The sequence below is a fragment of the Grammomys surdaster genome, unplaced genomic scaffold, assembly GCF_004785775.1.
Source record: "Grammomys surdaster isolate TR1022 unplaced genomic scaffold, NIH_TR_1.0 267, whole genome shotgun sequence".
NCBI classification, from domain to species: Eukaryota; Metazoa; Chordata; class Mammalia; order Rodentia; family Muridae; genus Grammomys; species Grammomys surdaster.
Genome location: NW_021604708.1, coordinates 3,323,477 through 3,337,151, shown reverse-complemented (window position 1 = coordinate 3,337,151; position 13,675 = coordinate 3,323,477). Strand labels below are relative to the sequence as shown.

Here is a 13,675-nt window from a genome sequence, read left to right as displayed (position 1 = left end):
CAGAAGCCTTACCTTTTGTATATATCATAAGATGATAAACTGGACGTGGAGGTGGAGGCTGGCCTGGTCTCCTTAGTGAGACCTTATCTTGAAGGTGGAGAGGCTTGGGGGAAAGGAAGATATCCTGAGCCTAAGGAACTGCTACTATCTCTAGTAAATCTTGAGTTGTATAGACCTGGCTGCTCATCCTGGACCTCAAGCCTCAAGCCACTCTTACTGAGCACAAACATGGAACTCAGAAGTAAGTGCTTATTGTAGGGATGCCTGCGCCAGGCTTCATCCAGATCATCACTATGATTATTCCCTCTCATGTGTAGGTCTACAGATACATACTCCGGACATATTATGTGATATTTACATCTTTGGATTTGGATATCAATGGACCCATAGCAGTCATATAAGGCTTCCCCCGGAGCTCTCCGGTCTATTTGCTTCATCTTTGGCCTCAATTTGCATTTATCTGTCTCCTTCCTCTGCAGTTCTCTCCTCTTACATCCTGATGCACCCTATTGCCCTTGCCCAACATCCACTGTGGCCAGAGCATCATGTTGAAGCTCCAGGTTTTCTGCCTCTCCCCTTCTCACACTCTCTTCTCAGGAGAGAGCTGTATCACAGAAATAGTCCCCAAAGACTGGGTCTACCTAGGCCCATAGTTAGAAGAAACGACGTAGTGATCTGAAGCATGGGCCCGAAGTATGTGTGAAGGTGGCAGCTGGAAGATGCTCCACGTGACCTGAAGGACACAGCATCTGGTCTCCACCTGATGATACTGTGCTAAGAGCTATGGCTTCCTTACAAGGCTCTGAGAAATTGGTCTTGTCCTATATAGGAACAGGCCACCCTCAGGTATTGTAACTCCCTGTGCCCCTGTGAATGCTGGACAGATGAACAGGGGACTGTCATCAGAACCCAGCCTAAAGAAGGGTCTCAGGGGCCCAGTGAAGTTCACAGGAGGACATGTGTAGATGTGTGATCTGTCTCTCATGTTGTAGAAAGAAATATCTCCACCCTCACAGTCCAGGAAGACGGCCACTCGGTGAAGACGTTCTTTCATAGGTATGATCTTTTCTGGCGAAGACAGGGCTCGATACTGGCTTCCAAACATCTCCAGGGTCCAGAAGCCATTCTGAGGAACCAACAGGGCTTCCCCTTTCCTTTCAACACTGTCTCTACAAACACCAATGGCCCACACCATTACATTTTCCACCTCCACCTCCCAGTAATGCTTCCCTGAGGAGAAGCTCTCCCTGCCTAGGACACATGGACGGCAGTCAAATCTCTCAGGGTTGTCAGGCACGCTCTGCCTCGAAGGGCCTCGTATTACGCTTCTCTGGTCATCTGACAGGAAGAGCTCAGGATGAGCTGTATCTGGGTCCAGAACCACATCAGCTGTAGAAAAAATAGTCTCAGGCTTAGTGCTGAGACCTCAGTCTCCTGGATATGCATAGCCACAGCCTCTCTTCCCCAACCCCCAGGTCCCCAGGTCCTGGGAACTGATGTGGGATTTCTCTGTGTGGTGGCCTTTGCAAAGAAGAATTTTTTTTTTTTTTTGATGCAAGAAAGCTCATGATGAAGCTCATTTGTCTGTTAGGGACAGGAGCATCATCTTCTATAGAAAAGACTAGGGCTCAAAAACCCAGAAAGTTTAGCAAATGAACAAAAGTGAATTGTCCCCCTTTTCAGCATTTTCAGATCTGCCCCAGTGTTCATCATGATATAAGATCTCTGGAATTCCCTTAGTAGAAACCATCCAACGTGGGTTTGACCAACAAGAGAGGGCGAATCTCTCACTCTCCCTAATGATGAGTCAGTTAAGGAATTAAACTGAGTCTTACTACACAGTGTCCTGGCTAGTGCAGGATCACCTCACTAGCCTTTACACTTCTTCAACCATAGGACATCTGATTTCAATGACAGATAAGGGTACCCACAAAGGATGAGAAAGGAAAACAAACGTTCCCCAAAGCCAAGAGTGTGCAGCAAACACACGAAGGGAATACTTTCAGTCAGGTTTGAAGCCACTCTGGACATACGAAGTTCTTGCCAACCATCTATAATACCTCTTGCCTAATCAGTCTACTTTGCTTATCATGTTAGAAGAGTACCTTCCTTCCTCCAAGTTGGTATGACTGATTGTGACAACTTGTGATTGTGTGTCAAGTTAGACTGGGACAACATTGAATTTCCTCTTAAGGAGGAACAGTTCTTGTGCCAAGGTATCTGCTGAAGCCTGTATTCTCGTTGATGAAACATGAAAAAATAAATAATGCTCATGAAGAAAAAGCAGCTATGCTCTGGGCCCTCTCACTCACCTGACTCGCTGAGTGTTAGTGGTCTCCTGGGAGCAGGAAAGCATTTCTCGATACCTACTTAGTACATCCCTGGTCAGCCCCAGGAAGCAGATTGCCTTTTTGCTACAAGGATCCAACTGTTCATTCTAACCACCTCCCAAGTAATAAACACCCAGGACAGAACTGTCTTCTTTCAAACTGACTCAGGATCCAAGAGTAAGACATAGTTTTGGGAGAGCTATTCTGTATGGTAGACCTCTGCTACTCATGGATTACCTTCTTCTGGAAAAAAGAAAAGAAGGAAGGAAGGAAGGAAGGAAGGAAGGAAGGAAGGAAGGAAGGGAGAAAGAGAGAAAGAAGAAGGAAAGGAAAGAAGAAAGAAAGAAAGAAAGAAAGAAAGAAAGAAAGAAAGAAAGAAAGAAAGGAGGGAGGAAGGGAGGGAGGGAGGGAGGGAGGGAAGAAGGAAGGAAGGAAAGAAGGAAGAAAGGAAAGAAGGAAGGAAGGAAGGAAGGAAGGAAGAAAAGAAGGAAGGAAGGAAAGAAGGAAGGAAGGAAAGAAGGAAGGGACTGTGAGAAGTATACTATGGGGCTGGTAGAAAGCTGTGGGGATTCCCTGACCAAGCTGGAGTCCAGCATTGGTGAGTCATGGCCAGTGAAGCACTCTCAATCCCCTACTTCCCCACTCCAGGGCCCTCAAGTCTTTTGTTCACATCCTCCTTTAGTGAGGAAATCTCAGTGTATAAGAGAATGCCAGAGGCACTCACCAGCATGTAAGAGGGTTCGTCTCCATCCTGCAAGTGAGAGAGGTTAATGTCATGAGGTCATGGCTAAGCCAGCAGAACACAAACTGCAAAGAGTAGTTGAGGGAAGGTTAAACTTACGCAGTTCCTCTTGAAGTTGCCCTGAAAAGGAAGCAAAGTACTGTAAGCAGCTGAGAATTTAGATTTGTCTTAAACAAAGCAGGGCTGGCTCTTGCTACAGCACTAAACCCTTCACTCCCACTTGAGAGGATTAATCTCGACATTGACAGGATTTAGAATCACTGTGGAAACAAATCTAGGTTTGTGAGAGATGTTCTAGGTTAGTTAATAAATTTGATCATGGTGGCTCAGAGGGTAAGGGAGTTTACAGCAAAGCCTGAGTCCACTCTCTAAGACCCACAAATGAAAGAACCAACTTCTACAAATTGTGCTCTGATTTCTTTCTTTTTTTTTTTTAAAGATTTATTTATTTACTATCTATGAATACACTGTATTCATACATTTATTTATTTAAATAAATAAATATTTATTTAAATAAATAAATTATACATTTATTTATTTAAATAAATAAAGACTTATTTATTTACTATCTATGAATACACTGTAGCTGTCTTCAGACAGACCAGAGGAGGGCATTAGATCTCATTACAGATGGTTGTGAGCCACCATGTGGTTGCTGGGATTTGAACTCAGGACCTCTGGAAGTACAGTCAGTGCTCTGAACCACTGAGCCATCTCTCCAGCCCATCCTCTGATTTCTACATGCAGGCAATGGTGTGCCACCTTCCTCCAAAGAAAGAAAGAGAGAAAGAAAGAGAGAAAGAAAGAGAGAGAGACAGAGAGAGAGAGAGAGAGAGAGAGAGAGAGAGAGAGAGAGAGAGAGAAAGAAAGGAAGAAAGAAGTGAAATTTAAAAATGTTTAGCGTCTGAAGAGATAACTTAGGGGTTAAGAGCACTAGCTGCTTTTGCAGAAGACACAGGTTCTATTTCAGCACCTACATGGTGGCTTACAAACATCTGTAACTCCAGTACCAGGCTATCCAATGCCCTTTTCAGACCCCTGTGGGTATCAGGCACCCATACATTTAGGCAAAATATTCATTTACATAAATATATTTTTTTTCATTTACTTAGTGTGTGTGTGTGTATGTGTATATGTGTTTGTGTGTGTGTGTGTTTGTGTGTGTGTGTTTGTGTGTGTGTGTGTTTATGTGTAAGTGTGACACGTTAAAGGTGTAGAGCTCAGAGAACAGCTTGTAGGAGTTGGGTTGATTCTCTTCTTTGACCATGTGGGTTCTGGGTATTGAATTCTGGGATTTCAAGCTTGGTAGAAAGTGTCTTCATCCGCTGAACCATCTTGTTGGCCCCTCCCATATAACTTTATCACAATAATGAAAGGTAACTAATACAATACTCATTCCTCAGAACTGTCAGAAACCAGATGAGTGGACAGTATTAGGACTTTCTTTGTTTGGGTTTGCTACTGTTCATTCAGTTCTGTGAACGATGCAAAGTTTGCAGATTGAATCAAAAGCTCCAAAGGCGTAATTGTCAGCATATAAGAGTTCTGGGCACTTCTGCTGGATCCATGTGTCCTCTGTCTAGTTCAGAGGGTGGTGTCCTTTCTTTTTTTCCCCTCCTCTTGTTTCAGATATGGTACTATGTAGCTTAGGCTGGTTTTGAACTCACTATGTACCTGAGGCTGGCCTTAAACTGAAGAATGGTGAACTCTCCTACTCTACTCTTTTACTTGCTAAGTTCTTTCTCTTTTTCCTAGTTCCTTACGTGCAGTTTCCTTTTCTTTATATTCGGCTTCTTTTTCAGCTGACAGAATCGATTTCTTCCTTCGGTGTTTCTTGACAAGGCAAATGCTTCCAGATGTGAGGAAGAGCAGCATTACTATAGGCAGAGTGACAGCCACGGCCACCATCCAGAGAGGAAGAAGGCTGGGCACGAAGGATTCTGGAAAGTGAGGCAGAGAAGGGCTGTGTTGTGAGAGATAGAACATGAGGGCCAAGAGCACTCCTTCGGGGAAGTTTACCCAAAGAGCTCTTTCAGGTCCCAGACCTCAGGTTTCTCCCTCAGGAACAAGGATAGGAGAAAAAATGATTGCTTTGTACTGGCTGACTTCTAATTGCTTTGGCTGGGGCTCAGGGGATTAAAACTGCAGAACCACTCAGCGCTGCTGTGGATGAATCCCATGAATGCATGCCATGGAAGAAACAAGGTAAGCAGGCCGCTAAACCTCTATAGGCACCACCTTGCACAGGTTCCCAGCATTCTGCTCTAGGCTCTTGCAATGGCTTCCTCTTTGCTCTGCTCTTGCTGTATGTGGTCTCTTCTCAACAGAGGGACTGGGATCCAGTTCCTTACACGTTAAACCCATCCCATGTGGTGGGTGTGGTGGCACATAGCATAAGCCCAGTACTGGGAAGGCAGAGAAAGGATTACCACAAGTTCAAGTCTAGTCAAGTTTAAGTAGAGAGACCTATCTATTCTTCTGTTCAAGTGTCAGGCTACAGGCATAAACCAACATAACCACCATTCCTTGCTATTCTATCACTGTTTATCACTACTCATTCACATGGCTAGGACTAATTGATTTTCTTGTTGAAAGGGATATGGCCTCAGTTCAGCTCCAGCCTCCAGCTTGGCAGAGCCAAAGATCCTTCCCCAGACCATCTTCTAGTCTCTCATCACTACTTCAGACATCAACCTATTTGCTGAGAAGCCTATCTTTCCAGGACGTATCTCCAGCGGTCAGGGGACTAACCTGGAATGAGAATCACACTTTCCATCTCCTGGCTGAGCAGAGTGTTGTTGACAGAGCAGGTCATGTTCCTCACAGAGCAGTCCCTGATGATTATGGTCATGGTGACTGTGAAGAGGCCTTCTCTGTCAGCTCTATACTCTTCCTCCAGGGCAGGTACAACTTCATCATAGGGATCTCTCCACACAGCTCGAGGCTCTGGATACCACCCTTCAGATGTGCATTCTAGCAAGATGCTCCCATCCTCAAGAGTCTTCATTTTAATAAGGGGCTCAGAGCCAAGGCCTGAGAGGAAAGACCAAGGCTCAGCTAAAAGAGTGGCTGGTTTGGTTCTAGTGCTAGGGAGACAGAAACAGGAGGATTTCTATGAGTTTGAAGCCAGCCTAGCCTACATGCAGAGTTCCAGGACTACCAGGGATACATAGTGAGACCCTATCTCAAACAAACAAACAAGCAAACAAACAAACAAACAGAGTGGTTGGGCTAGGGATGTAGCTCAGTAGCAGAGTATTTGTCTGGAATAAGCAAGGACTTGGGTTTGATCCTCAGCATCCTAGAACAAGCAATAGTATTTCTGTGAGCATGTGTTAAACCTGGCAATCTGAACAAAATAGTTTTATAAAATATTCAATGGGGTTCTGAGACAACAGACTGAAGGATGAAACCACCCAGCCAATTGATCCAACAAACAAAATATAATTTAAAAATGTAAAAAAAAAAAAAAAAAAAAAAAAAAGGGTGGTGGTGGCGCATGCATTTAATCCCAGCACTTAGGAGGCAGAGGCAGGCGGATTTCTGAGTTCGAGGCCAGCCTGGTCTACAGAGTGAGTTCCAGGACAGCCCGGGCTGTAAAGAGAAACCCTGTCTCAAAAAACTAAAAAAAAAAAAAAAAAAAAATGTAAAAAAAAAAAAAAATAGCTGGAGAGATGGCTCAGTTGTTAAGAGCACTGACTGCTCTTCCAGAGGTCTTTTGAGTTCAATTCCCGGCAACCACATGGTTGACTCACAAACATCTATAATGGGATCTGATGCCCTCTTCTGGTGTCTCTAAGACACACTGTACTCACATACATAAAATAAAATAAAATAAAATAAAATAAAATAAAATAAAATAAAATAAAATAAAATAAAATAAAATAAAGCCAGACAGTGGTGGTGCACGCCTTTAATCCCAGCACTTGGGAGGTAAGCAGATTTCTGAGTTCGAGGCCAGCCTGGTCTACAGAGTGAGTTCCAATGAGTTCTATACAGAGAAACCCTGTCTTGAAAAACAAAATCGAAGGGTGCTGGAGGGAGCTCACTGGTAAAGCACTTTGGATTCTCAGCAGCTATACAAAAGCTCAGGTAATCTCATGTCTATAATCTCAGCCCTGAGGCAGGGGATGAGAAGACAAGCAGATCCTGGCAGCTAGTTGGCCAGCCAGGATAGCGGAGCAGAGAGATCAAAGTTCAACAAGAGACCCTGTCTCAAAATATAAGTTGGGAAGTGACTGAGAATGACACCTTTGGCTACTCTACACAGGTAAGAACACACACACCATCTAGTTAAACATTTTATAATGAGCAGGGCAAGTCAGTGCAACATGCTTACAGGGAAAGAATTGGGGTTCCTGGAACCTAGAAGCATCACCAGCCAATCCTGAAGTTCTGCTGTGAGCAGGATCAGGTTACAAGGGTCAGAAAACCTTCCTCCCTTAATGTTGTGTGACACTAAGAAAACATGGCTCCCCTCCTGCATACCCAGTTTAATTGCCATTTCTGTCACGAAGCTTTGTAAAATGTTCCAGGTCATACTCTTACTCTGTTCCTCTACAGGGCCACCAGCCTTAGTATATAAGTCTGCAGCTGTACTTAATATTGATATTATCTGTTTATTTGTCAATTGCTTTCTCTACAATTATTACAAGGAGAAATGGGGGAAAGGTCAAGGCAAGGTTAGCCGAGGATGCTTAAGTTTGTAATCCCAGCACTTGGTAGGGAGGAAGGAAAATCAGAAGTTCACGGCCATTGTCAGCAACAAAGTGAGTTTGAGTCTGGTCTGAACTATAAGATTAATATTAACCAGTGAAATGTCTATTACGACTTTGGGGGTAATGCTTGTTTATCACAGGTACCCCTGCACATTTCTAACAGTGCCTGACACTCAAGAAGCAATGGTCACAGCTTAGCAGAGTTCACTCAGGTGGACTCAAGAAGCAACCCTCCCTATATAAAGGGAATTACAGGCAAGAAATGTGCTAGTCTGTGATGAGCCTGAATCGAGGAGAGAAATTTTCCCAAAAAAATCACACTGGGAAAAGTCAACAGAGGAAAACAGAGTAACTTACTCGCCACCATGAGCCTCATGATTGCCTGGTCATAGGACCTGCCTTCCTGGAAGTAACAGCAGTAGATGCCATTGTCATAGGCTGTGACATTGTGGATAATGATTGCGACTCTTCCCTTGCTGATGTCTCTGCTCATGAAGGTGGTTCTTCCTTGGTATGCCACCATCTGCTCCTCTGATCTCTCTTGATGGCCTCTGTACACCAGCACCGCAGGGGAGAAACGCCATCGGAACCACCGTACCTCCATGTCTTCTGCATTTCTCTCTGGTGACAGGTGGCAGTGTAGTGTGGTATTCTCTCCTACCATGGCCAGGATGGGCTCAGCTGGTCCTATGACAGTAAACTGGGCTATTCAACAAAGGGAGACAATCAGACAGGAACAATACCTGTTAAACTTACTTAACTCGTGAGGTTTGTTTTTGTTGTTGTTTGTTTTGATTCTGTAGTTCCCAAGAATGAACTTTATAGTGACAGTTTTGTGTCACAAGGTCATACAAAATAAATGTATGTGTACACTTACACCACTCAAACTGTGGTCTGGACACTGTCCTGGTTAGTTTTAACTGTTAGTTCCACTTGACCCAACCTAGAATTATCTCCGAAGAGAATCCAAATTAAGAAACTGCTTAAGTTGATGACCTGTGGGCATCTTCATGAGAGATTGTCTCGGTTGTCAATTGCAACAATATTAAGGCTGCCCACACCATTCCCTAGGTAACATAAGAATCTGATAGAAGCCAACAAGCAGTATCTTCCATGAACTATCCTACACTTCTCTGGCAGTGAAGTTAGTTCCTTGGTTTGAGGTAATGCTGTGTGGGATAGCAAGCAGGCCTGCCTTCAAGTTTCTCTCTTGACTTCCCTCAGTGATAGACTGTGGCTTGCATTTGTACCTAATTAAACCCTTCCCGTTCCTAAGTTGGTTTTTGTCAGGGTATTTATCACAGCAACAGAAATGAAACTAGAACAGATACTTTTGGATCATTTAATGTAGGACCCTAGGAAATTCTTCATCTAGTGTGGCCTGGGAACTGAGAAGTTTGGGCAACCGTGGATTAGACAAGTTATTTTCAAGGCCACAGGGGCTTCCTAGTGGTCTGGTAACTGTGTGACTGGTGGGCAGCATTTCTGGGAACAATCCAGGGAGGCCGGAAATATTTGAGGAACCAAACACTAACCATGTGTGTATTGTACACCCATGATCCCAACACTGAGGAGATGGAGGCTGGAAGATCAGCTTTTCAAAGTTATTTTCAGCTTTATAGCAACTTCAAGCCCAGCCATGAACAAAAACAAAATAAAACCAGAAAACCAGAGCTGACATGACCAGAACACTACAGTCACCCTGAGCATACAGTATAGATCCAGTGCTCAGAAAGACTTGTTCTTCAGCCCAATGCCTGAGTGTGGCACAGACCCAGGGTTCAGCTCATAGCCCATGCATACTAGGAAAGCTCTCTACTGACTGAGCCACATTCCTAGCCACCTTGTTTTGCTTTCTGAGACAGTATCTTATTATGTATCCCTGGCAGGCCTTGAACTCTTGGCAGTCTTGTCTCAGCCTCCTAGGTTTATAGGTGAGTACTACCACACCTGACACGTTAAGCATTTAAATATTAATATTTAATGATATGGTGTTAAACAAAATATATCATTCAAATCTACTTCATCTATTTTTAACTCTTTTGAATGTTGCCACTTGGATATTTACAGATCTCCTTTGATGCTCTAGGTGTATTTCTATAGGACAAAATTGGGATAAATCCAGTGTCCACATTCAGAAGGATGAGCCAGCACAGGTGCAGTCTCTCTTCCTGCCTCTGTCTGTCAAGAGAACCGTGGCCATTGCTTTCTGGAAAGATGATAGGAGCAAGAAGCCTACAGCTGTACCTGAGACCAGCACAAACAGGTTGAGGACCAAGAAGAGAAGGGAGGTTAGCAGGCAAGAACGCAGGGAAGTAGCAGGCTCCATAGGTCTTCAGGACAGAGTCACCTAGGTCACGTGTGGACAGAACACCTAGAAGTACAGAGGATAAATCACCCATGGTTCTCATGTACATTGCACATTTTTGTCCTTACGTTAGTCTCAGGAGCACTCAAACTTCTGCCTTAGATGGACGCTTCTCCTATGGAACTGGTTATACCTTAATAGGTGAATTCACCAAACATTCTATTAAACAAACAACATAAACACCAGGCAGGTAGTTTTCTGCTGTCTTAGGCTCAGTTGTCTTTCCAGAGTCCAGTTTCTTCAGCTGTCATTTGATATTCCTCCTCCCTCCCTCCTCCTCTTCCTTTCTTCTTGGGCTTTCCCCCCCCCCTCCTCCTCCTCCTCCTCCTCCTCCTCTTCCTTAACTGTCCCTGTTCTCCTCCCTTCCTCCTCTTCCTCAACCTCCGGGTCTTTCTCCTACTTCTCTACCAAGTTCTTCCTCCTCTTTCCTCCTTTCCTCCTCCCAAGGCTTCTTCCTTCCCCCCTCCCTCCTTCCCCCTCCCCTCCCCTGTACTCTGTCCTCCAGGAGGAACCTCAGGTAAAACTGGGTAGGGGACACTCCCCCTCCCCCCCGGTGTTCTTTCCGAAGTCAAAGATCTGACTTTTCCCTCCCAGCAGCCGGGGTTGCGCCCCCCCCCCCCCCTCCTCCTGCGGCCCCTGCCAGGACTCGAGCGCTCCCCGCCCCCTTCCCTACCTTCTAGAATTAACTGGGTTTCTTTTCTTCTCTGACCCTCAAATGCTGATTATCCTGCCTTTTCTCTACTCTCCAACTCGCCGCTGAGCACAGTCGACACCAGAAAACAAACTGCTACAGTAGACAGAACTTTCCGCTCTCCATTAGTCGCAAAGTGCGGGGACTTGCGACAGCAGACCTCGGCGGACCCATTCCGCATGCAAGTCACACAATTTCCATTGAGCAGTTTAGAGCCCGGGATTGGCCTGCCGGGAGTCATCAGCCAATAGTATTCCCGCGCCTAGCTGTCACTTGTTACTAGGTAGCATACACAGAAACAATCCTTTCTCCCCGGTCTTCCTTTCATTTGCCTCTTTCTCTCCTTCCCTCTTATCCCTTCTCTTTCATTCGCTCCTCTCTTCCCCTCTTCCTCCCACTTGAGAGTTGGGCCTCTTGTCCAGAGGCCTCATCCCTGTGTGTTGAAGTGTGTGTGAAGAAGGGCGGTAGGGAGCCAGACGTAATCCCATGCCTTTAAACCCAGCACTTGGGAGCACTCAAACTCTCTTTGAGTTCAAGGCCAGCCTGGTCTATAGCGTGAGTTCCAAGGCAGCCAGGGCTACACACAGAAACCCTGTCTCAAAAATCCAAAAAAGAAAACGGGGTGGGGGAAGAGAAAGACTCCGAATGACCTGTAGAAATGGGTTACACTTTCTATAATGTTAGTAATGATCTCACTCCCTTCAGACCCGCGTATTGGTCTGCTGTCTTAATTTTGTTTCTTCTCCCTTGCAGAAGGCTACCTACCCTTAGCTGGTTCTTCAGCAGTCTGTCACTATCTATAAGGATTCTTTTGGTTGTCTTCAGAGACCCAAGAGTCATCAAGAGGTGAAACTCTTTTCAGCTAGAAGCAGCCAGATCAAGTTGATGCCTATTTCCTAAATGACTGTAAGGTAGCTAGTATAGTAACAGCAGGGTTGGAGGTCACTGAACCTCTCTGTCTCATAAACAACAGCTCTTAAAAACAGAAATTAAAACAGGACTTTGATTACTGTTTTTAAAAAGGGGGATTTGAATGTTATCTCTGGCCCTAGTTGGACATGACACTGTGAACTTCTAGAAGGATCATGTGTATAATTACTATTGAGACAGAGGCTTTCTTTTTAAAATTATTTTATGTATTTCATATGTGTGAGTATATACTACATGTGTGAGACTGTCTGTGGGGGCCAGAAACAGTCATGAAATTCCCTGGAACTAGAGTTGCATTCAGTGACTCTGGGTTCTGGGAATAAAACTCCTGGGCCTCTGGAAAAGCACTGAGTGCTTTTAACCACTAACCATCGCTCCAGCCCACTGGAGACTTTTTTAAAAATGAAGACCAAAGTCTTTGTACTGTCTACTACCTTAAGACTTAAATCAAGCCAGGCATGATTTTAATTCCATGCCTTTAATTCTAGCACTCAGAGGTAGAGACAGGCCTGTGAGTTTGATATCAGCCATGGCTAGTAAGACCCTGTCTCAAAGAGTTAATCCAAGAATGCTTGGCAATCATCTGGACAGGATCCCCCCCTCCCCCCCAGGAAAGCTGTCTGTTAAAGAGAAAGAAATTTCTGTTAAGAAATAGTATAAGAGCTGCCTGAAAAAGTAAATTGGTATAAAGACCATCTCTTCATTCCTGAGAATACTTTCTTCCACAATGATCTGTCCACTATCATCTCCCCAGTGCTCCTACTTAACCTTGCAATAAACTCTGTTTTTCTTCTACATTACACTTTCTATACCACATCTGAATTCTTTTGGAGAAATTACAAAGCTCAAGGCACCTAAAGAGTTTCCACAGAGAGGCCCTAGCACTAGTAGAATACTTGCCTAGTGTCTCTGAGTATATTGGTTTAATCTCCACTATTGCAACTAAAGCTTCCATATATTTGGCTGGCAAGATGACTCATTAAAGGTATCTGTCACTAAGATAGAACACCTATGTGGTAGGCGAGAACTAACTCAAGCAAGTTGTCCTTTGACTTCACATGAAAATATGATTCCAACATGCTTACTATTGTTTTAAGTTTATTTAATGAGTCATAGCTTTTGATTCTTCAGTAGAAATAAAAGATCTCAGATGTAATGTAGAGTATACAAGGCACATAGATTTCAAAGTTGGGAAATAGGCCTCTATGGGAATGTCTGCAGGAAGTTACCTTGATTATGTTAATTGAAGTGGGAAGACCCGCCCACTGTGGGTCGTACCATTCCCTACACAGAGGCTCTGAGACTATATATAAGAGTACAGAAAGCAAGCCGGCAGTTGGTTGCGCACACCTTTAATCCTAGCATTTGGGAGGCAGAGACAGGCAGATTTCTGAGTTCAAGGCCAGCCTTGTCTACAGAGTGAGTTCCAGGACAGCCAGGACTACACAGAGCAACCCTGTCTCAAAAGAGTGCAGAGTGCAAAAAGTGATTTAAGCACTTACATGAATGCATTCCTTGCTCTATATTCCTAATTATACAGATATGATATGATCTGCTCCCTGAAGCCCCTGCGACTTCTCTGTGATGAACTATGAGCTAAGACAGTTAAGTTTGTTTGTTTGTTTGTTTGTTTGTTTTTGGAGACAGGGTTGCTCTGTATAGCTCTGGCATTCACTCTGTAGACAAGGCTGGCCTCAAACTCAGAAATCTGTCTGCTTCTGCCTCCCGAGTACTAGGATTCAAGGTGTGTGCCACCACTGCCCAGCTAGTTTAATTGTTTTTGTAAGGGCATATTATCATAGAGACAGAAAGTAAACTAAGACAAAAGTTAAAGGTATATATAAGGATGATATTTGTAACTACTTTCTTCCTTTTTTCTCTCCAAATCTCCAGACA

The 13,675-nt window shown here is 44.3% G+C and overlaps 1 protein-coding gene across 1 annotated transcript; it reads right to left on the bottom strand.

Annotated features, from left to right (window-relative positions):
• Positions 1 to 310: 310 nt before the first annotated feature.
• Positions 311 to 10,906, bottom strand: LOC114628266 (butyrophilin subfamily 2 member A2). Its single transcript, XM_028776234.1, has 8 exons — positions 10,832 to 10,906; positions 10,038 to 10,164; positions 8,148 to 8,495; positions 5,824 to 6,105; positions 4,836 to 5,012; positions 3,172 to 3,192; positions 3,055 to 3,081; positions 311 to 1,389 (listed from the first exon to the last, which is right to left on the bottom strand). Exons 2-8 carry the CDS (start codon positions 10,117 to 10,119, stop codon positions 782 to 784), a joined length of 1,545 nt encoding a protein of 514 aa, XP_028632067.1. The 5' UTR covers positions 10,120 to 10,164; positions 10,832 to 10,906; the 3' UTR covers positions 311 to 781.
• Positions 10,907 to 13,675: the final 2,769 nt, after the last annotated feature.

Excerpts from the sequence above, each read along its gene's own strand:
- LOC114628266 (XM_028776234.1), bottom strand. The coding sequence starts at position 10,119 with ATGGAGCCTGCTACTTCCCTGCGTTCTTGCCTGCTAACCTCCCTTCTC. Across the intron at positions 8,496-10,037 it reads CCTGTTTGTGCTGGTCTCAG|CCCAGTTTACTGTCATAGGA; the intron begins GTACAGCTGTAG and ends TTTGTTGAATAG. Across the intron at positions 3,193-4,835 it reads TAAAGAAAAGGAAACTGCAC|GGCAACTTCAAGAGGAACTG; the intron begins GTAAGGAACTAG and ends CTTCCTTTTCAG.